The following is a 26065-nucleotide window of genomic DNA, read 5'->3' as shown; positions in this document are numbered from 1 at the left end:
TAACACATCTCAAAATAAAGGTAAATTTATTATATACACCTCATATAATAAGTTGATTTGACATCCAAAATCAAATAAAGGGAAAAATTCTGATTTACCCATCGCAAATAATGGAGAAAAGTGTACCGTCATTCTTGACGGGTTATCATCTAGTTATAATATAAAAAGCTATAATTTTTTGGGTTAATAAATTTATAAAAATGGGGAGTAATATTTAAAAATTGCATTAATAACAAATTCAGCAATCACTTTTATATATTTAAGCTTTATTAAAAATAAATTGGTAAATGAATCTTTTTATCTTAACATGACATACTGATAACTAAGATCTTCCTACCTATTTTTTATACATTCCTATCTTGATTCATTTCTTATTATATCAATATACACATTTTTTCCTAAAAATAATATAAATTTAGGTAAAATTATATTTCAATTACTAAATTTTTGTAGATGGTGAAAAATGATTTAGAACACTATTTTATTTTTAAATTAAAAAAATAGATTGTTATTTTATTTTTTTCAAAATTAATTATTTATATTTTTGATAAGGACACAGCCTTAAATATTAAATTTGATTGAATTAAAGCATTAATAAAAGATCTGCACTGCAATGTAATTCCAATTAATATTATTATTTTTTAGCATATACATATTTTTTATTTCTTAATTTACAGATATAATATTCTATTATTTTTTTATTGCTTTGGCTTTGATTCAAAATAATTAACTTTTTTTTAAATTATCTAGGTTTCTAATTAACAATAAAGCTCTTTTAAGTGGACCAATGAATTAAAAGAGAATTTTTTAAACAGCGCCAGATGAGACTGAACTGGAACGGACCGTCGGTCTGACCGGACCACTTCAAACACTATATTAGTCACTATTATAGACACAAGATTTAAAAAAATGGCATTTCTATAAAATATGGAAAATTCTTATGCCTAAAAGAATGATTTTAGAAATAATTATATTAAAAAAAATTATTTTTCTTTGTCTAAATAAAAACAAGCTATTCATTATTCATATTAAGAATATTATGTAAAAATTAATCTTTTTAAATTAAAAATCGTGTCTTATAAATGATTAAGTTTTAAGAACGACATATATAACCGGTATATGAATATCATTAAAAAATATTTTTTTGTTGTAAAATAAGATTTAAAAAAATGAATATAAATTAATAATATTTATTGATTATTAAAAAAATGGCCCAATTTTATAAATATATATAAAAATTATACATTTTGGAGAAATATAGATGCCCAAAGATATTCTTAAGAAAGATTAAAGGAATGATTAATATTATTATTAATAACCAGGAATTTCTCCACCTTCAAAAATAATTTTTCTTACCTGAATAACAAGGAAATTTAAAGCAATATCATATAGATACTTATTGATATTTGGCAACCTTTATAAAATTTGATTTTACTGATGGTCAGCCATATGTATCTAATTGATTACACCGACAGGTAACTATCAGGCATTAGCCTATACCAAAATTAATTAATTTTTAACGAATACTGGATTATATTTTTTAAAAAAAGTTTGATTGGCGAATATATTATAGTAGATCTTATGAATAAGTTACATAAAACGATATATGTATTATATTATAACTTTTTAAAAAAGTATTTTTTATCGATTAAATTATACATTTGAATGAAACATATTCTTGTTTTCCATACCAATGGTATTATTTTTCGCATATGATGTCGACAACCTAAAAATATTTTTAAAAAGAAAGAATTCTACCATATGCATATTTAATATGAAGCATATAAATTTTGTTATGAATATATGAATTACTAACACTTTGTTCCATCAAGATGGGATTGGTGCATCTGAGGGCAGCGCTTGAGAGTATCTCGTCCAATAAAGATTGAAGTATCCTAGATGTATGTATAATAAAATTATGTTTTAAATAATTTAAATTTCTTAGTCGAGATTTTGGACATGTATAATTTTATAAAGTTACGAAAGTTTATCAACTTTGAGGTTTTTTAAAATATATAAGTTCATAAATGAATATAACCCTTGGTAACTTTTGAAGGAAAATCAAATTAAGATATTTTAAGTTTGATCCCGATTCAATAACGCTATAAAGGTCGGTTGGTTAAATTTAAGAATTGAAGTTCAGGCAATTAAAAAGGCTTGTTCAGGTTTAACGGTTCAGTTTACTCTAGGTCCATGTGTTGTAAACGGTAAAAGCGTTCCTAAATAAAATTAGAACGTGTTCGCCTTTTAGCCTTCATATAATTAAAAGAGTTTAAAATTTCATTATCTCATTAAGGTGTTACTTTTAAATAGTTTTCTGCATGCTTCCCTTTCTGACTAGCGTATTATACTTTATTATCGTTTAAAATTTATTATGATTTTATAAATAAATATATCGGATGGTTTAAAACTCATATGATAAATCTTTGCTATGGCCTAATTACAATTTGAATTCTTTAAAACAAATATTAAAATAAAAATATTTAAACAGATTATGGAGCCTATAGCCACAGCATTTTCCAATTTAGAAAGTTATTTAACATGAATAATTATTTGGATAAATACATGTTTAGCTTATTGTCAACAAGTAGCAGATACGCTAAGATGGGATTGATAAAACTTAGCTTATCATTATAAAATAAAATTATGCTTATATTTCAATCTGCTTAGATTTAAGCATATATGAAGACCATTATATGAATAGCTATATAGAGAAAAATCTCTATTAAAAATACAGAGTAGTTCAAAATTTCACGGCATAAATACGTTTTCGAAGATCAGATTTTATGTTCAAATTCAAAATTTTTTTTTTACACTTAAAAATATAATATTATATAAATATATATTTTTTATATAACATTCTTCTGAGCCAGTAAATTTTCCCTTTTATGGCAGTTATAACACTGAGATTATATGATTCTGAATAAGTTTTTAAAAAATATTAGAAAACCAACTTTTCATTAGATACAAATCGCCAGAGGTACAATTGCAGATAATGCAAATCGACTTGTATTTGCTGAAACCCGTAAGTGCTAAGCGTTTTAAGCCTGATGCTCTCCAAAAATGATTTCAAGCTTTTATTTTTATTTTAGAAAAAAAGATTAAAAAATTAAATAACTTAAGTTAGTTATCTAACATAGTATAAAAGTAGGATGTATTGTAATGATCAAAATGTGTAAATCGTATATCATAACCTATATCCATTGGCCGCTTTAATTGAAATTTAACATTATTTTTTAGATGCATTTCTTGTAAATGTTTCTTATAGCTTAATTTTGTTTGTGTAGCTAATAATCGTCTGATTATGCTTGATTATAAGGGATGAGACCGAGTACTCATTAAAAGGAGGAAATATTAGTGGCCCTCGGAATTCTCGATATTATGGAACTAACGTCATAGTGTTCAGAGAGCAAAGTTATCATAATATACCTTTAAAATGTATCTGGATACAATAGATATAAAGGTATCTAGATATGACACACTCTCAGGGAAAAATATCTAGATATATAAAAAGAAATTTAAAAAAAGTATATACCATATTTTAATGATGCCAGTGAGGATTGAATTTTTGTTGAAATTAACGGGTTCGTATATGACAATTTTTTCGGAGAATATTTTGGATATATGACTGTGAAGTAGGTTAGGACGGCTTATTGTGCTTTAAAAAGTAATAATGTTATATTTTATAAGGTTATTCAACGTTATTTGAATAATATATTTGTCATAAAATAATACATCGTATTTATATTTAATATTATAGCTCCGAAAGTAATCAAAAACAAAGATGGGAAATTGATAATAAAGTAAAAATAAATAATGAATATTGAAAGAATATTTTCAGGAGCTTCTCAACTTTAATCCCCACATACTACATTTAGATGAACACTCCCCATGTCAAAACCTTATAACACCAATAACAGAGCAAGAGATAATCATATGCCTCAAGCATATGAAAAACAACAAAGCTAGAGGTCCAGATGATATTCAAATAGAAAGCCTTAAAGCACTAGGAGATGATGGAATACATTTCCTCACAAATCAATAAAATACTTGGAAATGAAGAGGTTCCTCAAAAATGGAGGCAGAGCTATCTAGTTCCTATCTTCAAAATAAAGGGGACCCACACAATTGTCAAAATTACAGGGGCATAAAATTAATGTCACACTGTCTAAAACTATACGAAAAAATAATAGAAAAAAGATTAAGAGACATAATCGAAATAGGAGAGACACAGTTTGGCTTTATGCCTGGAAGATCAACAACCGATGCTATCCATGCAATTAGGCAAATGAGTGAAAAATACAGGGAAAAGAACAAAAAGCTACACATGGTCTTTCTCGATCTAGAAAAGGCCTTCAATAGAATCCCAAGAAATTATCTGGTGGGCGCTACGCCACAAAAATGTTCCCGAAAAATATATAAGAATAATACAGGATATGTATATGGGCCATACAACAATGGTCCGTAGCACAACAGGTACTTCAGCAGGCTTCACAATAGCCGAAGGAGTTCATCAAGGGTCGGCTCTCAGCCCACTTCTCTTCATTACAGTAATAGATGTATTAGCACAGTCTATACCTCAAACAGTCCCGTGGAATATTATCTTTGGATGATATTGTGATACTTGCCGAATCCAAGGATGAAATGAAAGAAAGATTAGTGAGTTGGATAAATATCCTAGAGAAGCACGGACTAAAAGTAAATAGAGAAAAGACGGAATATATGGTGATAGGAGGAGATGAAACAGAGTATTGATATAAATGAATGGCAGATATCGGCAATTGAAAGCTGCAAATATTTGGGCTCCACTATACAAACAAACGGCACAATAGAAAAAGAGTAAAATTAATCAAGAGTGGTTAAAGTGGAGATCTTTATCTGGAGTGCTATTTGACAAAAGAATCCCACACAAATTAAAGGGAAAATTTTGCAGTTCCATAACTATTCTATATAGTTCAGAAACATGGCCAACCAAGGAATCAGACGAGAGAAGCCTACAAACTATGGAGATGAGAATGATGAGGATGATAGCTGGGGTAACTGTCGTAATGAGAAGTATATATGTTTCGTTTTATTATTTTTGTACGCCGTTAAGGTCGTATTTTTATTCTCATTGTAACAATAATGTTGTTTATGTTGCAATGTTATTTTAATAATTTTTTTTTTTATTTAAAAAGAGATTTCTTTTATTTCCTTTCGCGAAAAAAAATATTGATTTTGTCTTCTCAAAAAAATAAAATATATTTTTGTTATATTTTTGCATGAAATATATAATTGAAATAAAGGATTTTTTGACGGAGTTTTTTTTATGTCGTTCAATTTCTTTTCGGCTTACGTAATTTAAGTCTATTAAGTTGAGTTTTTCAGTTTTAGAAAAATTTAGTAAGGATAAAGTGCGCAGTACAAGAATACTAAGTAGTTTAAAGGTAGTGCATATTACTAAGTTAATGGTAAACAGACTTAGGTGGTATGGGCACACAATGAGAAGGCCTATGAACTACATAGGAAATGAGGTTGAGAGTTTGGAAGTGATGGGCAAACGTAAAAGAGGAAGGCCAAAACTTGGTAACTAACGGTATCTCGGGGAAATTTTCGATATTATTATTTTTTTTATAGTTTTTTTTTAAATATTTTTTTTTATTTTTATTTATTTTTTTTATTAATGAATAAAAAAATAGATAAAACTAGATATTCATAATATACTAGAGAATTAAGATTTTTTCTTGAAATTTTCAATTATTTAAGATTCTATTTAAGATTTATTCTTAAAATTTTCAATTATTTAAGATTCATTTAAAATTTTTCAAATACTAGATATTTAAGATTTTTTTCTTAAAATTTAAATTTTCTAAAACTATATAATCATAATATACTAGAGAATTAAGATTTTTTCTTGAAATTTTCAATTATTTAAGATTCATTCTAAAAATTTTCAATTTAATTTAAAATTTTGAATCAAATACTAAATATTTAAGATAAAAATATAATCATAATATACTAGAGAATTAAGATTTTTTCTTGAAATTTTCAATCAAACTCTAGATAAATAACCAATTTATTTGAATAAACACTGATAATATAGTTATATATATAATTTTTTTTCTTAAAATTTTCAATCAAATTCTAGATAATTAACCAATTTATTTCAATAAACAATGATAATATAGATATACTAGTTGATAACCCGTCAAAAATGACGGGGAATATTCTTTTTAATGAAACAATATCTCTTATTAGCACCCTAAATACTATCATTATTTACCAGAGCTCCTGTTAGTCAGAATTGCTGTTCACTCCCCACCGCGTGAAGGTAGGAGATGGATTTTAGGGGAGCAAAGATATGAGAAAAAGAATGAACAAAAGAAGGAAGAAATAGAAAAAAAGAGACAAAGGTATGAATTATAAGAAAATATAATAAATATTTATATTTCAAGACTTGATGATTATCGGGTTACAACACATATGCATTTGTAGCCATATAAAAATATAATATAATAAAATTTATAATATCAAAAATTTTACAAAAAAAAGGAGATTTAAAATATTTTCAAAATTGAGAGGGATGTAAGCTTGACTTTTATTTGTTAATGTTTTGCCTTGGCTCGTAGTTTGCCGTAAATAACCTGAAATAAAACGTGTAAATTTAAATTATAAAATAGAATTTACTGTTGTTGGTGATGAAGATGGTTTAGCGATGGTGAATGGGATATTATTTATTTGAGGTGTATACAATATTTTGAGAAATTTTAATGAAGAATGAAGCATGATAAAAATGGGTAGCTAATGTCATTTCAAGAGATTCCATTATTGTTGGCATAGTTTGGGGTGTATTGTGAGATTTATTTTTGTTTGTCAAATAGCTAAATATAATTTAAAGAATAGTTATAAGATCTAAATTTTAATAATTACTTTTATGAAATTTTAATCAAGAATGAAGGAAGCATGATAAAAATGGGTAGCTAGATTCCAATATTGTTGGCATAGTTTGGGGTGTATTGTGATAATTATTTTTGTTTATTAAATACTTTTATGAAATTGGTATAGTTTGGGGTCGTATTATGAGCTATATGGTTGTTTTTCAAATAGAGAAATATAATTAAAGTATATTTATAACTCTATATTGTAATTATTACTTAGGAGTGGATAAATCTTTATTTCATTGGCACCATAATAGATTATTATATAATTGAGGTGTATACTATATTATGTGTGAATATCTTTTTATTAGAGAGTAAATATCCTTGCATTTTAATAGGAGCAATCATAACTTTAGTATTTTTTTGGAAGTACATCTACTTAAAGCAGCATAAAGTTGGCCATGAGAAAACACAGGTTCTGGTAGATATAAACCTACATGATCAAATGTTTGACCCTGACTTTTATTAATAGTAATTACAAAAGCTGGGATAATTGGGAATTGTCGACGTTTTAATACGAAAGGTAGTTGTGATTCGCTTGGCGCTAAATCTATGCGAGGTATAAAAACTCTGTAACCTTTGTTTGTGCCTGTAATTATTTCAGCATCCAAAAAATATTTATGCATGCCTTTTATTATTAAGCGAGTTCCATTACACAATCCGCGTATGGGTACAATTGTAAAGATTTTTATCTTCCTACTCCTGACCCTATCCCTCAATCTAATTTATATGATGCTATAATAGAGGCAGATACTGCATGTGTAATGGTAGCTAATCTTAATTTATTACAGCGTAACGCTTTTGATAAAGTTATCCAGGCTATTGCCGATCCCCTAAATATTTTTACATAGATGTTCCCGGTGGATCAGGCAAAACATATCTGTACAATACTCTCATGCATTATCTTAGAGGACAACATAAAACTGTCTTACCATTTGCTACCACAGGTATATCTTCTATCCTTCTTATAGGTGGAAGAACTATCCATAGTGGTTTTAAACTTCCAGTACCAATTTTAGATACATCCGTTTCACGCATGAAACCTAATTCAATAGAGGCTCAGAACCTTATGCACACTTAATAATTATAGATGAAGTAAGTATGATGACTAAACATGCTTTACGGTGTATAGATTTATTACTTAGAGATATTATGCAAACATCCAACCCCTTCGGTGGTAAGGTTATCTTATTAGGAGGAGATTTTAGACAAACACTTCCTGTTATACCTAGAGGTACTAAAACATCTATATTAGAATCGTGTATAAAATGTTCACCTCTATGGCATATTTTTTTGCAACTTAAATTAAAAGATAATATGAGAATTTTAGACGATGATTCTGAGTACAATAATGGGCTCTTACAAATTGGCGAAGGTAAACACCAACCGTATCCCCCCTTACTTCCGACTATGTTGAAATTCCTCTAACAATGATAGAGGAATCTTTAATATAATCTATATATGGCGATTTCAATTTACTTAATAATGTTGAATACCTAGCGCAACGTATTACTTTAACAACAAAAAATAAAGTAGCATTGGCATTAAATAATGATATAATTTCAAAATTACCATCTCCAATTAAACATTACTATAGTTCAGACTCATTAATTTCAGATAACGTTGATGATTCTAATAATTACCCCGAATTCTTACATTCACTAACACCTTTGGGCATGCCTCCTCATATATTATCCCTAAAGGTTGGTACTATCGTAATTCTTCTACGAAATTTGAATCCTTTACGCGGATTGTGTAATGGAACTCGCTTAATAATAAAAGGCATGCATAAATATTTTTTGGATGCTGAAATAATTACAGGCACAAACAAAGGTTACAGAGTTTTTATACCTCGCATAGATTTAGCGCCAAGCGAATCACAACTACCTTTCGTATTAAAACGTCGACAATTCCCAATTATCCCAGCTTTTGTAATTACTATTAATAAAAGTCAGGGTCAAACATTTGATCATGTAGGTTTATATCTACCAGAACCTGTGTTTTCTCATGGCCAACTTTATGCTGCTTTAAGTAGATGTACTTCCAAAAAAAAACTAAAGTTATGATTGCTCCTATAAAAATGCAAGGATATTTACTCTCTAATAAAAAGATATTCACACAAAATATAATATACACCTCAATTATATAATAATCTATTATGGTGCCAATGAAATAAAGATTTATCCACTCCTAAGTAATAATTACAATATAGAGTTATAAATATACTTTAATTATATTTCTCTATTTGAAAAACAACCATATAGCTCATAATACGACCCCAAACTATACCAATTTCATAAAAGTATTTAATAAACAAAAATAATTATCACAATACACCCCAAACTATGCCAACAATATTGGAATCTAGCTACCCATTTTTATCATGCTTCCTTCATTCTTGATTAAAATTTCATAAAAGTAATTATTAAAATTTAGATCTTATAACTATTCTTTAAATTATATTTAGCTATTTGACAAACAAAAATAAATCTCACAATACACCCCAAACTATGCCAACAATAATGGAATCTCTTGAAATGACATTAGCTACCCATTTTTATCATGCTTCCTTCATTCTTCATTTAAATTTCTCAAAATATTGTATACACCTCAAATAAATAATATCCCATTCACCATCGCTAAACCATCTTCATCACCAACAATAGTAAATTCTATTTTATAATTTCAATTTACACGTTTTATTTCAGGTTATTTACGGCAAACTACGTGCAAGGGAATTACCATCATCTTCAAAAACGACACCACATTGAACAAAGAAAAGAAAACTTCTTCACCATCGCTAAACCATCTTCATCATCAACAACAGTAAATTCTATTTTATAATTTCAATTTACACGTTTTATTTCAGGTTATTTACGGCAAACTACGAGCAAGGAAATTACAACATCATCTTCAAAAACGACACCACATTGAGCAAAGAAAAGAAAACTTCTTCACCATCGCTAAACCATCTTCATCACCAACAGTAAATTCTATTTTATAATTTCAATTTACACGTTTTATTTCAAGTTATTTACGGCAAACTACGAGCAAGGAAATTACAACATCATCTTCAAAAACGACACCACATTGAGCAAAGAAAAGAAAACTTCTTCACCATAGCTAAACCATCTTCATCACCAACAACAGTAAATTCTATTTTATAATTTCAATTTACACGTTTTATTTCAGGTTATTTACGGCAAACTACGAGCCAAGGCAAAACATTAACAAATAAAAGTCAAGCTTACATCCCTCTCAATTTTGAAAATATTTTAAATCTCCTTTTTTTGGTAAAATTTTTGATATTATAAATTTTATTATATTATATTTTTATATGGCTACAAATGCATATGTGTTGTAACCCGATAATCATCAAGTCTTGAAGTATAAATATTTATTATATTTTCTTATAATTCATATCTTTGTCTCTTTTTTCCTATTTCTTCCTTCTTTTGTTCATTCTTTTTCTCATATCTTTGCTCCCCTAAAATCCATCTCCTACCTTCACGCGGTGGGGAGTGAACAGCAATTCTGACTAACAGGAGCTCTGGTAAATAATGATAGTATTTAGGGTGCTAATAAGAGATATTGTTTCATTAAAAAGAATATTCCCCGTCATTTTTGACGGGTTATCAACTAGTAATATTATAATGGAATATCTTATTTTTACCGATATCATAAATTCTTATACAAGAACCATAGCTTTTTTAAAAGACCACGAACTTCTAGATAATCACACGTGTTGTAATAATATAATGGAGAGAAATGCAGCATCTTATAGAGTAAGATGCAAAATATGTACAAGCAGCAATTCTATATGGAAGGGTTTAACAATATATTATTTTTTTAAATTAATTTATTAATTAGGCTCTATATTTGAAAATGTTAATATCCCTGTTAACAAATTTATACATCTAATATATCTTTTTGTGTCCTTGACGTCAATATCCGACAGCCTTCCTTTAATAGAGTTAGCACAATGTACCATTGGAAAATGGTATATATTTATTTGTAAAATTTGTCAATAAGTATTTTTTAGGTATGCTATATTTAGAAAGATTTGCTGCCATACACAGGCAATTAATTTTGACAAAATAGGGGGCCCTGGGCATGTGATTGAAATTGATAAATCCCATATTTTTAAAAGGAAAAATAACACAGGGAGGATTCTAAAATCTAATGCCATTTGGGTTGTAGGAGGAATTTCAAGAAATGATGGGAATTTTTTTATTTCTCATACAGAAAAAAGAGATAAAGATACCCTTCTAGGTATAATCAGCAAACATGTCCATACTGATTCAACTATAATGACGGACAAATGGAAGGGGTAATTTAAATATTGATAAATCTTAAAATTTAATATTTGTTAAGTTATAACAATCTAAATGAAAATGGGGTAACTAACGGTATCTCGGGGAAATTTTCGATATTATCATTTTTTTTATTGTTTTTTTTATTATTTTTTTTTATTAATAAATAAAAAAATAGATAAAACTAGATATTCATAATATACTAGAGAATTAAGATTTTTTCTTGAAATTTTCAATTATTTAAGATTCTATTTAAGATTTTTTCTTGAAATTTTCAATTATTTAAGATTCTATTTAAGATTTATTCTTAAAATTTTCAATTATTTAAGATTCATTTAAAATTTTTCAAATACTAGATATTTAAGATTTTTTTCTTAAAATTTAAATTTTCTAAAACTATATAATCATAATATACTAGAGAATTAAGATTTTTTCTTGAAATTTTCAATTATTTAAGATTCATTCTAAAAATTTTCAATTAAATTTAAATTTTTAAATCAAATGCTAAATATTTAAGATAAAAATATAATCATAATATACTAAAGAATTAAGATTTTTTCTTGAAATTTTCAATCAAATTCTAGATAAATAACCAATTTATTTGAATAAACACTGATAATATAGTTATATATATAATTTTTTTTCTTAAAATTTTCAATCAAATTCTAGATAATTAACCAATTTATTTCAATAAACAATGATAATATAGATATATATAATTTTAAGGAAAAACAAAAATAGTTTTATACATATTTATATCATTTAAAAATTTAATTAATTTATTTAAATTGGACATATTTTTAATTTTGCGAAAATAACTGTATTGATATATATACAAATGAGTTGAAGATTTTTTTCCATTTCTGGGTATGCTTGCCTTAAGATCCCTCCATAAACGCTCAATGCGTTGAGTATGGGTTGATATATCATTAGGGTCTACAAAATTTTGACTGTGATTCACTGAGTAATGGTCATAGCCATTTTCATTTAGATTGTTATAACTTAACAAATATTAAATTTTAAGATTTATCAATATTTAAATTACCCCTTCCATTTGTCCGTCATTATAGTTGAATCAGTATGGACATGTTTGCTGATTATACCTAGAAGGGTATCTTTATCTCTTTTTTCTGTATGAGAAATAAAAAAATTCCCATCATTTCTTGAAATTCCTCCTACAACCCAAATGGCATTAGATTTTAGAATCCTCCCTGTGTTATTTTTCCTTTTAAAAATATGGGATTCATCTATTTCAATCACAAGCCCAGGGCCCCCTATTTTGTCAAAATTAATTGCCTGTGTATGGCAGCAAATCTTTCTAAATATAGCATACCTAAAAAATACTTATTGACATATTTTACAAATAAATATATACCATTTTCCAATGGTACATTGTGCTAACTCTATTAAAGGAAGGCTGTCGGATATTGACGTCAAGGACACAAAAAGATATATTAGATGTATAAATTGTTAACAGGGATATTAACATTTTCAAATATAGAGCCTAATTAATAAAATAAATTTAAAAAATAATATATTGTTAAACCCTTCCATATAGAATTGCTGCTTGTACATATTTTGCATCTTACTCTATAAGATGCTGCATTTCTCTCCATTATCATATTATTATTACAACACGTGTGATTATCTAGAAGTTCGTGGTCTTTTAAAAAAGCTATGGTTCTTGTATAACAATTTATGATATCGGTAAAAATAAGATATTCCATTATAATATTATAATTATGGTCTTTTAAAAAAGCTATAATTAAACATAACAACAATAAATAAAAATAAATTAAAAATAAATTTATAAAAAAAGATGAAAAATTTCCCCGAGATACCGTTAGTTACCCAAAACTTCAATGGGGCCATAAAGTTAGAGCCAATATAAAGAAGTATAAATTAGATAAAAGAGAATGTATGAATAATATAAAGTGGAGAGAGATGTTGAAGGAGCTTACTACCAGAAAAGGTGAAAGCTAAAGAGAAAAAAAAAGGTCAATTTAATTGCATACTTATATAAGTTAAATTTAATACATATAAAATAGTATATATAGATAAGAATTTAAAATTTTTTGGATTCTCGAATTTAAGTTGATTTTAAAAAAAATTGGAAGAATGGAAGGAAAGATGGGAATGAGGTAAAAATAAATTAAAAAATGTGAATTTGACTTTTACAATCAATCGGACAAATTGCATTCTCTATTTTAAATTTTATTTATTTAAATGATAAGCAAACGAAATTCCAATTAAAATTACTTTAAAATAAAAGGAGTTAGAAGCAGTAAAAAAAACAATTAAATAATGGATAAATCATCATATTTATTTTCTATAAATTTTCATACATTTTTATTGGTTTAAATATATTGGCATTACCCTTAATTCCTTCCTTCCCTTCTTATTTTGCATTTAATTAAAACAAGTAATACAATTATAATGTTGTAATATGAAGGGAAATAAACTTTTGAAGGTTTATTATGTTTACAGTTTTAAACCTAGCAGAGTGTAAAGGTCTGAAGGATTTGTTTCCTCCTTGGTTAGTAGTATTCCTGGAATAAGAAGAATATTTTCTGGAACTGCTATGGCTACTCCCGTGTTGTGGTTGCTGCTTCTCGTTTTGATCGTCGAACAATTGGCCTACCTTTTAGAATTATTTATATTTTTTATTTACGTTCTTATTTTCTTTCTTTTTAATCCCCGAGCCTTATAGCAAAGGGGTAAGATGTAATAAAGCCATTGAATTTTATGAGGTAGGTGTATATTGGAGGGGGAGGGTACTCTTAGACAATTTTATAATTTATTCAGTATATATTTTAGTCAAGAGGGGCCTCCGCGTCATTATCAGGAGGGGGAGGGCGTGTCTGATTGGGGTTTAGAGGAATTTGGCTCTACTGTATGCGACTAATTTATATAACAGTCTATTAATAAATTATATATATTATATCAGACCCTGTAAAGAAACAAAAATTCTATAATCTTCAATAAAATAAATACACATTAAAATTTATAAGAAAACATGATAGGCAAAAGTGGAAACAGATTACTGAATCATCAGAAAAAAACTAACCACTAAATCCACTCCTTCGATTTCTTCTCTAACTCTCTTTAGGGCGGCTCGGGGGGTTCTTGGTTCGGCTCCGCCTAGCCAGTCACGTGACGCAGCGCTACGTTCTGCCAGCTTACTAATAGACACTCCCCTAGACCGGGCGTAAGTGGAAACACCTGCTGAGGCGATCGCTTCAAATTGACCAACCATCACTTGGTCCTGGGCAGTGACCCCGTAATTTTGGGAATTTTTGGCCGATTCCGATTTAGGGAAAGATGTAAAGTTTGATGAAGGGGAAGTGATGGAGTTGGGACGAGGAATGGTGCGGAAGGTATCATGGGCGAAGGAAACCTTGAGTTATTTTTATAAAATCACAAAACAAATATTAAAAAAATACTTACCAGTTTTGAAATTAATTATTGATTAACATCTTTTACAAGTTCTTACATGCGGTCCAACAAATCTTATCATTTTAAATAAAACTTTCATTTTAATTGTTTGGGAATTAGGCGGTGCACAAATATCAAAAAAATCGATTTGCAAACTTTTGAAATTTGTCGGAGTAGGGTTGTGTCATCCGCAAATTTTTCACCGATACAATCCGATATTTATATTAGTCTATATTTAAACCAATGTCATAAAAAATATTTTCTATTCATAAAAAAAACCAACCAACTTTCTCGAATAGTTATTTTTTAAATTTTCTAACCCATTTAAAATATCAGCAATGTTTATGACAGAAGGTATGTTGTTAAAGGGCTCAATTTAACCTTTTCAAAACGGTAAGATTTGGCTAAAATATTATTACCCAAGTCTAGAAATTTGGTTAATAGATGACAGACTTTTCTGTCAACTGTAGGTGGTGTTGTTAAAAACCCGATTCGGGTCGATTCTTAAACACGGCCCGATTAAGATTGTAACCAAAATAATTTTTGTAAATTTTTAGATTTCGTTCATTGATGACAGAATGGTTTGGATATATATTTTCAAAATCTTGAGGCTTACATAAAATTATTTTGGCTAGAATCCTAATCAGGTTGTTTAATCTTGCGTTGGCCGTTTTTAAAAATGGGCTATATCAAGCCGTTTAACAACATTATCCGAATGTGATTCCTTATAGATATGCTTAAATCCTTTTCTTACTATATATAATATAACAAAAAATTATATCAAATTATTCGCTTGTTTTTTAGACATAACAAATAAATTGAAATTTTTACCATGCAAATAAAATAATAAAATTGAAATGGAAGTGTGCAATAAAACCGGTATATATACCCTTCTTCACTTTCTGTTTCTTACCATTATATTAACAAATAATGACGAATTTACTGATTCCCCGCTTTTTTTATTCCTTTACTGATGACCTGTTTAAAATTAACCACATATTACTTGACGATTTTGTCAAATATGTCATCCAAATTTACAAATTTCTTTATATTTTTCGCTAATTTGGGAAAACTATTTATAATATTCTTTTTCTTCTTTTGGCTTTTAATTTGTCAGTTAAATCAATTTTATTTTTTAGTCATTTTTCTTCCCCATTCATCACTTGCCTTTCTCTATATTATTTAACTTTACCTTTTGATATCACACATTTCTATCGGACTATCAACTCCGTTTGCCTTCTTTTTTATGATTCATAGCTATATTATCTAACTAATTTAAAGTTATATTAATAAATATCCACATATAAAAAAAGTTAATACATTCCAATATTTAAACTTTTCAACATATTTAAATATATATATCCTTCGTAAATAATCACCAATATAAAACACCGTTTTTCTTATCTTTTTTTAAAAAAAAACAATCTCCTCTCATATTTTATCTTTTTTCTTCATCCCGTGGAGATAATGTTTCAATTTTGTCTCGCTTAGATTCAAATCAATAATTATTCACAATTTTAAGGTTTAAATTCTCTTGAAAACTTTATAATAAGATCAAACTATTTCGTTATATGATTGAAGAGGGGTGATGTACCTATACATTAAATAACTATTGTGAGAAGTAATACACTCAAGTAAGATACATCCTTATATAATTTTAATAAGCCCTCCTCCCTATTAACTAGGGCTGTGCCGATATTAAATATTTGATCAGATCGGCACCGATACTTAGTTTACAAAAAATATCGGATTGGACCGATATTTTTAAAACAACCGATCCGATATTCTTTATTATTTTTGATTATTATATGAACGTATATAGAATTATATATATTTTTTTTAATTTATAAATAATTTCGTAATAATAAATTAATAAGAGGAACAAAATATAATTTATTTGTTGTAATGTTTAAAAAAATATTTAAAAATTTTCGACTATTTTTTGTTATATCTGCAATAAGGAAAAGGATATCAATATATCTAACGAGTCACATTCAGCTAGTATTGCTAAACGGCGCGATTTGGCCATTTTTAAAAACGGTTAACTCAAAATTTTGCCCAAAAGTAAATTACTCGAACTTATTTATTTTGTCCACATAAGGCAAAAAGGTTTGGATTTAAATTGGCGAGATTTCGAGGCTTAGTTAATAAATATTGTGGCTAAAATCTTGATTAAGCCCTAACACACAACTCATCCTTGACCTTATTTCATATAGATTGTTCTATAAATTAAGATAATTATGGTTTTAGTTTGTAAGTTATAACGGAAATGATTCCTTACCAGTTCGTCATATCCAGTCCTATAAAAATCAAGCGCCACCCGTGAAAAGAACAAGAGAGATAGGGAGGAGTTAGCGGTAGCTGAGAATGATTGGTTCGAACTTAAAGTAGTCTGATCTATAATTCCATTGTCTTTCACATCTTCAAATCTCTAAAAATAAATTAATACAATATTTCTTTTTAAGAAGCAAGAAAAAAAAAATTAAATGTATTGTTTATTGTTATTTTTTTTAAGAATGACTCTAATTGGATAATAAAATTATGACAAAATAAATTCACAAAGAATTTTTTATAATCAAAAATTTCCTGATAAATATAATCAGACAGATATAATAATCTTGATTCTTAACGGGTTCAAAATAATTTTAACAAATAGCCTCAATAAAGATGATATAAGGGATTAAAAGAGTTAATAGAAATGACATGGAACATGACATTCAATAGAAATAGGAAAATATTTGGATTTGCTTATTATAAATTAAAATCTTTTGTGAATGTATCATAAAATAATTCATTTTTTATAGATTTTTTGGGCTTTCAGCAACAAAAATAGAAAGAAAAATGTTAGGATATATTTAGGGATGGACAAATTTTCATGAATAAAAATAAATACAAACACACTTCCAAAAAATGTATTTTAAATAAAAATATTTCTCCAAATAAATACTTTGACGATTTGCAATTCAATTTTTATTAGTAACACTATCAATTTCCTATTTTTAGTATTAAACATTTTTTAAAATTATCTAATATCTGCAGTAATACAAACATTATAAATAATACATCTATTGTTGCAGCAGTAGCATATCACATGTAATATTTGCAAATATAATTAATATAACTGTTTTGCATGGGTGTTGGGGGGGGGGGTGAAATCGCTTCATCTATGATTTGGATTTCATTTTTAGATGAGGATATTATATTTAGCGTTCACCATAATATTGATTTTTGATATTTTAAAAAAATTCTCCTAAAAGTCAAATTATATTTAAAGGATGTTGACGTTGTCACAGAATCCTGGTGAAAATATCTTATAATAATATCTTAGAGATAAGATCTAAAAATAAAATAAAAGCATATATCTCAAAAATTTTATTTTTAAAAAATCACAAAATATTTGTACAAAAAATTTTAGGATCAAAAATGTTTTATTATAATAAAGATTTTCTTACTAAAGATTTTAGTATATTATAAAATTACAATGCTAACTGAAGTCTCAAATTTAATATTTAAATAAATAAATGTGGATTTATATTTTACAAAGTATATCTATATTTATCGTCTAAAAAATTTTGTATTTAAAAATACAAAATCTTTCTAAAATTTTCAAATAAATACATTAAACAAAAAAAATATGATTTATTATCATATACTTGCAGGGTGTTGATGAAATGCCGAAAAAAGGGAAACAAAAATTGGCCAAAAATGAAGGATTTAAGAAAGGTTTCGGCAAACTCTGGTTCCGTAGAATAAGATATTTCTTCAACCGAGGTGTAGCACTTTTTTATTTTATTTAATAATATTTTTGTTAAATTATTATTAAGACTTTGTAATGTTCGTTTAACTTCCACATCGCAGTTAAAGAATATAAAATTAAGCTCCCTTTTTTTCAACTTTCATTCAATCTTTATTTATCTTTCTTTCTTAATAGCACAAAAACAACCCCCCCCCCAACAAACCGTCAATTTCCTCAAAACGTTCTTGATGTTTTCGACAAGGGACGAAAGAAAATTCTTGGCCATCTCCCTCAAGTAATTGCTACCTTCCGTCAATGAATTAACGTTGAGTTTGGCCAATTTTTGCCGAACTTCCATCGACAATTCTTGAATTGTTTTAAAAAAAAATAAAAATATGATAATACTAAGGGACTCAGAATTAGAGTGCTTTATTTTTAATCACATCTCTCAAGTTTCGAGTTAAATATAACAATTGAGGGGAATGTCTAACTATGTGAAACAGAATTTATATGCCAAAAATTTATGAAAACAAGGAATCCAAACCTAAACGAATATCGGTTCTGTTCAGATAAAAAAAGAACGGGTCATGGTTAACGTTCGGTTTGCAAAAAAAATAATGTCGGTTGGATTTGAATCTTTAAAACCCAATTCAAACCTTTCCGCATAAAAGCATGTAAGAATTATATAAGGAAAAGATTTAAAATTGTATCAATATTCTATAAAAAAAAATATTGAGCCGTATATTATCGTCAATATATCTATAAGAGGAAGATTAAATTTTATTATTTTACTGAGAACTAGGGATCGATATTTCAGCCATTTTAAAATATCGGTTATCGGCAAATATTATAAAATTTTCCGATCCGATAAAATATGGCGTTTTTAACAAAAATAAAATATTATAAAATTTTTTAGAAAAAGTTATATCTAAAAAACCATTTATTTTTATAAATAAAATTGAAATCCATTTTTATGTTTAATTTTTTTAATAGTAATAATTAGTTAATGAACATTCTGACATAGTTATTTTTTTTTCGCATTCTGTTTAAAAAAGTGTTCAAAAATATTCAGAATGTGTTTTTAGTGATGCTAGTGATATTGACAGTTTCCATCACCGCAGAAAAAGAAATCTTCGATATTTAAATATTACAAATTTCATAATATATTTGTTTATTACTAATTATGTAAATAGTTTATGTTATTATTTATTATATAAATAAGTAATTTATCAATAAAAATATTTTATATACTTTTAGAATTGCAATTGAATTGAATATAAACTATAACTGATCATTTTATAAATTTAAATGACATATATTATGATATAGTAAAATTATAGATGTTATACTAATAAAATGTATATTAAAAATTAAAACCATTGATATCTTTACAGAATAAATACGATATATCAGATCGGTTATCGGCCGATATCAACAGGGTAACAACGGTTAATATTGGTTTCAAGGTTCGGTTTGAATACCTGGTGGAAATCAATTATGCATAAGTCAATCCAGATAAAAAAATAAAGTATATAATTGATTGTTCTTATAGATCTGCAATACCCAGCCTGGCCGATTGGCGGGGGATAATATCTGAAATTCTTTAATTGGGTCAGGCCGAGCAAAAAAAATATTGGGTTGGATTATTGATGAATTCTGATATTTGATAGAAGTGATAATCTGTTGTATAATTTAACCACTCCCCAATATTATAAATAGTTGCCTATTTTGATGTTCAACTGTATATAATTCTAGGTCTTGTACTTAAAAAAACCGGATCAGGCAACCTAAAAAAATTGAAAACAGGCCGGGTAAAAATTTGGATGGGCTGGGCAAAAACTAAATTCCAGCCGAGCCATGTCTGAAAATTTTGCCATTTGCAGACTTTTAATTATTTTCTGTCTCTATTTTATTTAATAATAAATGCTTTTTTTTCCATACTAATTTTATTTGTAATTTATATTTTTCAAAATTTAAATTAAAAAATCTTAAAAACTGCAACAAATATTTTTGATGGTACAAATTAAACAAGTTGTGCTCATTATTTATCATTGAAAAATCATTTCTAATTTTTTTTAAAGCTTTGTAATTAATCCAGAAAATTTCTTTTTGAATAAAATAAATAAATAAAATTTTATAAAATTAAAAGAAATTGTTAAAAGCGAAAAAGAGTTAAAACTTAAAAATAATATAATGCATTTTTTAAAAATACTATTGAAGTTGGAACAGCTCGAGGCAGCATAGGCTCTAATTCTCCCCTCTATAATGGGAATCAAGGCGTTCCCGATAAACCATTCGTCCAATCTGAAATGACAACTCATCTTCTTAGTTTCGAAGTACAACTTATCCAGGGCCAAGGCTATGGAGTGCTCGCTTTGGCAAGTAGGGCCAGACCCGAAAAAGGGGAACAGGATACGGCTCGTTAGTAGGGAAAGAATTTGCAAGGAAATGGAGTTAGATAAGAGATGTTCGGAATCGCTAAAATTTATGATTTGTTGATAAGGTTTAAGAAAAACAATGACAAATTAACCTGGATTCATCTTCGACGTTTTTGAACAGTATTTTGTGGTAGATGAGGTAAGAAGCGAAATTTTTCAAAAACCCCTGGCATAATTCTTGAGAAAATTTTGAGTAATCCTTAAAAAATGGAAAATAAAAATATATTAATGTGAATTAATATTGTTATTATTTAGAGGGCGATTCGGTTGGGATATATAAATTTATTTATTATTAGATAAGCCCTTTTCCCTGAAAAAATATTCATTATACTAATTATTTAAATCGTGAATTCACCATAACGTCCTGTGAACTAATTTAACATCATCAACTTGTCATGTTATTTTATAGCCATTAAAACGCTTAATGACATTACAATATAAATATATGATAAATTCAATCGTATTTTTTTCATTCTCAGACTAACATAAGGTTTTTACTTGTATTTTAATATGTTTAAATTTTTCGCCATTTTTGTGTTCCGGTTTTGTACAAATTATAAACATTTTATTTTTTTTCTAGTTTTTATAATATACCTTCTATTACTAATTTTTTTTAGTCATATTTTCAAAAAAAAAAATATTAGCCAATTTTGGCCAAATAAAAACTGCTAAAAAATAGAATTATTAACCTAACTATAGTGATACAAGCCATTGGTCGAATTTAGAATAAATAATAAGCTGAATAGTGAAATATCTCCCCCCTTTATCTACAGAACTGAAACTTATAACCGACTTCTAAACAATCAACTTATTGAAGGTTTTAGCGTAAACCGTAATTTTAGGATAAATGATTACTTTGGTATCGGTTGAATTTTGGGTTTCGAGAACGTTTGCCAAAAAGTTTACATGATCGCAACATTTAGCTTTAACCCTGATTATTTAAAAAAATATTAACGTTTATGTAAAACTTAGAAGAGGGCATCTTTACTTTAAAAAAAATTAAAATAAAATTAAATTTTGTAAATACTGAAAAATGTAGATATGTAAAAAAAAAATTTTTATATATCAAATTATATTTTCACTTAAACATTTATTTTATTTTAAAAAAAATATTTGAAAATGAAGCAATTCTGATTATCATAAGATTTAGAGGCTTTATTAAAATCAATTATTTAGCCGAGTTTGTATAAGGCCCGATGGAAAATATATTTCAAATTAAATCTTTATTTTATTCTCTATATTTTGATAATATTTTTAAAATTTAAAAAAAACGGGAAAAAATGATTTTAATTTGAAAAAATAACACTTTGCGGGAAAAAACACATAGATGGTAACATATATATATATCTTAGATTAGTTTGGTAAAAACACTCTTCGAGTTTCATTTGATAATTTTACAAAGCTTTACATCATGTGATTTAATGGGTTAAACAATTTAATTTGAAATTATTTTTGACCCGACCAGGTTGTATTTATAATTAAAATTTACTCCCTTCTTAGCAGAGATTTTCATAATAATATTTTAGCTTAAATAAAATAATATCAGCATGTAATATTTTAAAAGAAAATACCCACATTTCAAGATAACTTTGGGATAAAAATTGCATATCCCAATATTTTAAATGTTGCTCTTCAGCGATCCCACAGCTAGACATAGTTTTTAATATGTCAAAAATTTCGAAAAATTCTGACACTGGAACCTATTATTTATCAAAAAAGAAAAAAAAATGTCAATAATTTATTTTAAAATAATTAGATAATATTTCTTAAACGTGCTCTAACAACATTATATCACTAAATATTTAGCAATTTCATTTTGAGTAATGAGTTTAATGTTTGCTTGAGTGGATAGAAGTGTAAAGGTGGTCATTTTTGCAACTTTTAACTGTATTTCTTGAACAACGTTGACAAAAATTTTTTTTATTTTATCTTTAAAATATTAAGATAAATTTGTTTTTCTCACCATTTGTAAGAATAAATTGCATAAAACATTTAATGATTCTTAACCCTCTGGCAGGCATACCCCCTCCCCAAGACAATGATAAACTTTAGAGGTTGCAAAGCCCGACCGACTTTGACCCGTTAAGAATTTTTGCACTTGCCCAGCCTAGTCTGTTAAATTTTTTGCAAGGTCTTGCCGCCCGTTATAATTTTTTGTGCTCAGCTTGGTTCTTTATATTTTTTTAAAAAAATTTGCTTGGCCCAATTGTAAAAATTTTATGAAAAAGAGGACCTATTTAAATTTTTGTTGAATGTTTAAGGCATAGCGTCATCTATAATATGATATTTTATTTATAATTATGATAAAAATTTTAATAAATTTAAAAACGAAAATAGATTTTTTTGATTAAACAGTTTAATATAAAGGTGATTTACATTCCTAGCGAATACCGACACCTAAAAAAAATCCCTTCTAATGAATGTTAATTTTTTATTTTTATGGGAAATAAAGAAAAAAAGGTATTTTAAATTTTTTTAAATTTTATAATTTAAATTTTAAGGGCTATAAAATGATATGTAATAGTGTATGACATGTATTTTTATTTTAAATAAGATTTAATGAATTCATGCTTTGCCAGATTTCTGACTTTGAAGATGTGTATCTTTGGATCTGATTGAGCTAGTGCTCTAAAATTTTAATTTTACTAAAATATATAACATCGTTTTAGAGATGGTCATACAAAAATTTCGTTTTTTGGTCGATTTGATATGAAATGACCATAATGTTAATTCATATGCTTCTGAATTTTCAGAATTCCACACTTATACTAATCTATATAATATAAATAAAAATATTCAAATTAATAAAATATATCATAGGACTGAAATATGACAAGTTAAAAAAAATTCTAATGTGATAAAGGAAATGTCTTATATTAATATTTTCAAATGAATAAAAAAAAAAGGATTTTTTTAAAATTGAATGAGCATAAAACATGAATTTGTTCACATTCAAAGTTCGTTCAATCACAAACATGTACATTTTCAATATCCCAAGCTGATCCATTATAATTTTATGAATTAACAAAAATTTGTGACCCTGCATGATATTTTATACATACATTTTCTAGCCTGGATTGGCTTAAAATTTTTTATGTGTGAATTACTAGGCACATTATAATAATTTTTTTAAATTCCATGACCTATTTTAATTTTTTAAGAATTTGATGGACTGGGCTTTCAGGTGGGCCCAGACAGGCTTTGTAGATCTAATAACCCCTTATATTTACCAATTAGTATTAGCAAAAAAGGAAATCAAAATATGTACACCCCCAACCACCATTTAAATTTATTTAATACTATACTTTAATTTTTTTTCTAGTGACAGGCATTTGTAGCCCTACCTCTTCAATTTAGTGTCATATACCTCCAGTAGTAGAAAGTCTATTTACTAATTAAGGAATGAACCAGTTATATAATTAAAATTTCAAGGGCTACCTTAGAGAGAAGGGAGGGGGATTTGCTCTTAGTCAACATATATGTTATAAGCAAATTATTATGTATTTTACTGATAGGGGGGGGGGGGGTCATTATTATTGACTCAGGGGTGAGGGGTTTTTAATGGTTATGGCTAGAACCATGTAAAAAGTAATTTTATAGATAATGTACTCTACTTATTATAATATTTTTTTAATAAAACCTTATAATCAGATTTTTCAGCCTTGATTAAAAGATCATCATGTAGACTTATCATAATTAGTTTACATTCTGATGCAATGTCTTCAAAAGTTTTAAAGTTTTGATGCTTTTCCAAAAGTTTGCTTGCTTCAATATATTCTCTAAAATATAGATATTATTGTATTCATCTTAGAAATTTACAACTTAAGAGCTTGAGAATAACTCTTTGATAAAATTAACTTTTTGAGATGATCAGGAAGGTCAAATAAAAATTGCATCTAGATATAATAAACTAATAAATTATAAAGCTAATAAAATGTAATAAAGAATTTTTATTTAAAATAAATAAATAACAATGCCTAAAAAAAATATTAAGATCTACTTTTCTTAAAGCTCCATTTAACTCTATATATTTTGTAATTTTTTCTTTATTTGGTTTCATATCTTCTAATAATTTTTTATGAGAGCTGGTAATTTTATCCATTTTGTTTGACACATCTTCTATTAAGCTTTCAATAGAAGAGAAATTGCACTTTAGCTATATAACATAGTATATTGCATTATAATATAAAAAGAATTAATATTATATCAATTAATTACATTTTGAACAATATCTGTAGCATTTATAAACTTATTATAGTTTTCATATACCAATGATTGCATATCATTATCTAATAATTTAATCTCTTTCTTCAAATTATTTTCTTGTTCCATTAATTTATTTAATGAGTGATCCTAAAATCAATTATTCATTGAAATACATAAATGAATATATACTTTTATTATGTGTTTAACATAGGAATTCACATCAAAATCTTCAGAATTTAAGTCATATGTTTTGTCTTCCATCACTATCGTTGGGTTGGCTTATTTTAAACGTGCCTCCTAAATCGATAGTTTGAAGCGAGCATTTAAGTGAATGAAAATCTAAATAAGTTTTTAAATTATCAATATGTAAAACATTTTATAAATTATAAAATATTAATCATTTATTAAAACAACATGTTGAATAATGATTTTATTTTGTCTTAAATTTTTGTTGAATAATTTATTTTGTCTTAAATTTTGTTGAATAATGACTTTATTTTGACTTAAATTTAATCGTATTTGACATTTTATAATTTTACTTTTTGTTTTTGTATTCAAATCTTGATGTAGAAAAAATATATATAGAAGCAAATTTTATAAATAAAATAGATAAAAAAATAATAGTTTTACTTTTCTTCATGGTCACCCGAGCCGAGTGAGGATGGCAAAAAAAACTCGCCATTATGCGTTATATTTTATTTTTTTTGAAATTTTTCTCTTCCATTTTTTTTAATGATGACATTTAACATTTATCATACAAAAACATTAAATAAAAAAAAAAAATGTTTTCCTCATAATTCTATATAAAAATTAAAAATTTCAACAATATTTTATTATACAATTTTCGATGTTTTCTTTTAAAATATCCAATGTTCCATATGAGGTCTCGATGAACGATATATTATGGGAACTCACTTATAATTGTGATGTCCAATGCACTCGAGGACCTGCCAATGGAGATGTTTTCTTTGAATTCTTTAGTTTAAAAGAGATGCTACGTTGCTATATTGGACGAAAATA

General features: G+C 26.8%; 1 protein-coding gene across 2 annotated transcripts; it reads right to left on the bottom strand.

The window, feature by feature from the left end:
* Positions 1-1393: 1393 nt before the first annotated feature.
* LOC135926124 (vacuolar protein sorting-associated protein 51 homolog) lies at positions 1394-25374 on the bottom strand. 2 transcript variants are annotated; one of them, XR_010571789.1, is made up of 19 exons: positions 25235-25374; positions 25058-25192; positions 24840-24995; positions 24662-24735; positions 24480-24618; positions 22415-22539; positions 21695-21770; positions 20932-21038; positions 20614-20879; positions 18625-18767; positions 18319-18444; positions 16947-17096; positions 14298-14627; positions 13726-13871; positions 3536-3658; positions 2955-3074; positions 1817-1895; positions 1624-1726; positions 1394-1494 (listed from the first exon to the last, which is right to left on the bottom strand). XR_010571789.1 is itself a non-coding variant. In XM_065461819.1 (19 exons), the coding sequence occupies exons 1-18, from the start codon at positions 25304-25306 to the stop codon at positions 1700-1702; spliced, it is 2394 nt and encodes a 797-aa protein (XP_065317891.1). In that variant the 5' UTR covers positions 25307-25374; the 3' UTR covers positions 1394-1494; positions 1692-1699. The 2 variants fall into 2 exon arrangements, 1 of the variants encoding a protein (XP_065317891.1); XM_065461819.1 differs by having other exon boundaries at positions 1692-1726.
* Positions 25375-26065: the final 691 nt, after the last annotated feature.

This window comes from Gordionus sp. m RMFG-2023, chromosome 3 (assembly GCF_954871325.1).
Source record: "Gordionus sp. m RMFG-2023 chromosome 3, tfGorSpeb1-WG-v2, whole genome shotgun sequence".
Classification (NCBI taxonomy): Eukaryota; Metazoa; Nematomorpha; class Gordioida; order Chordodea; family Parachordodidae; genus Gordionus; species Gordionus sp. m RMFG-2023.
The sequence above is the reverse complement of the archived record's forward strand: the minus strand, read 5'-3'. Positions and strand labels throughout refer to the sequence as shown.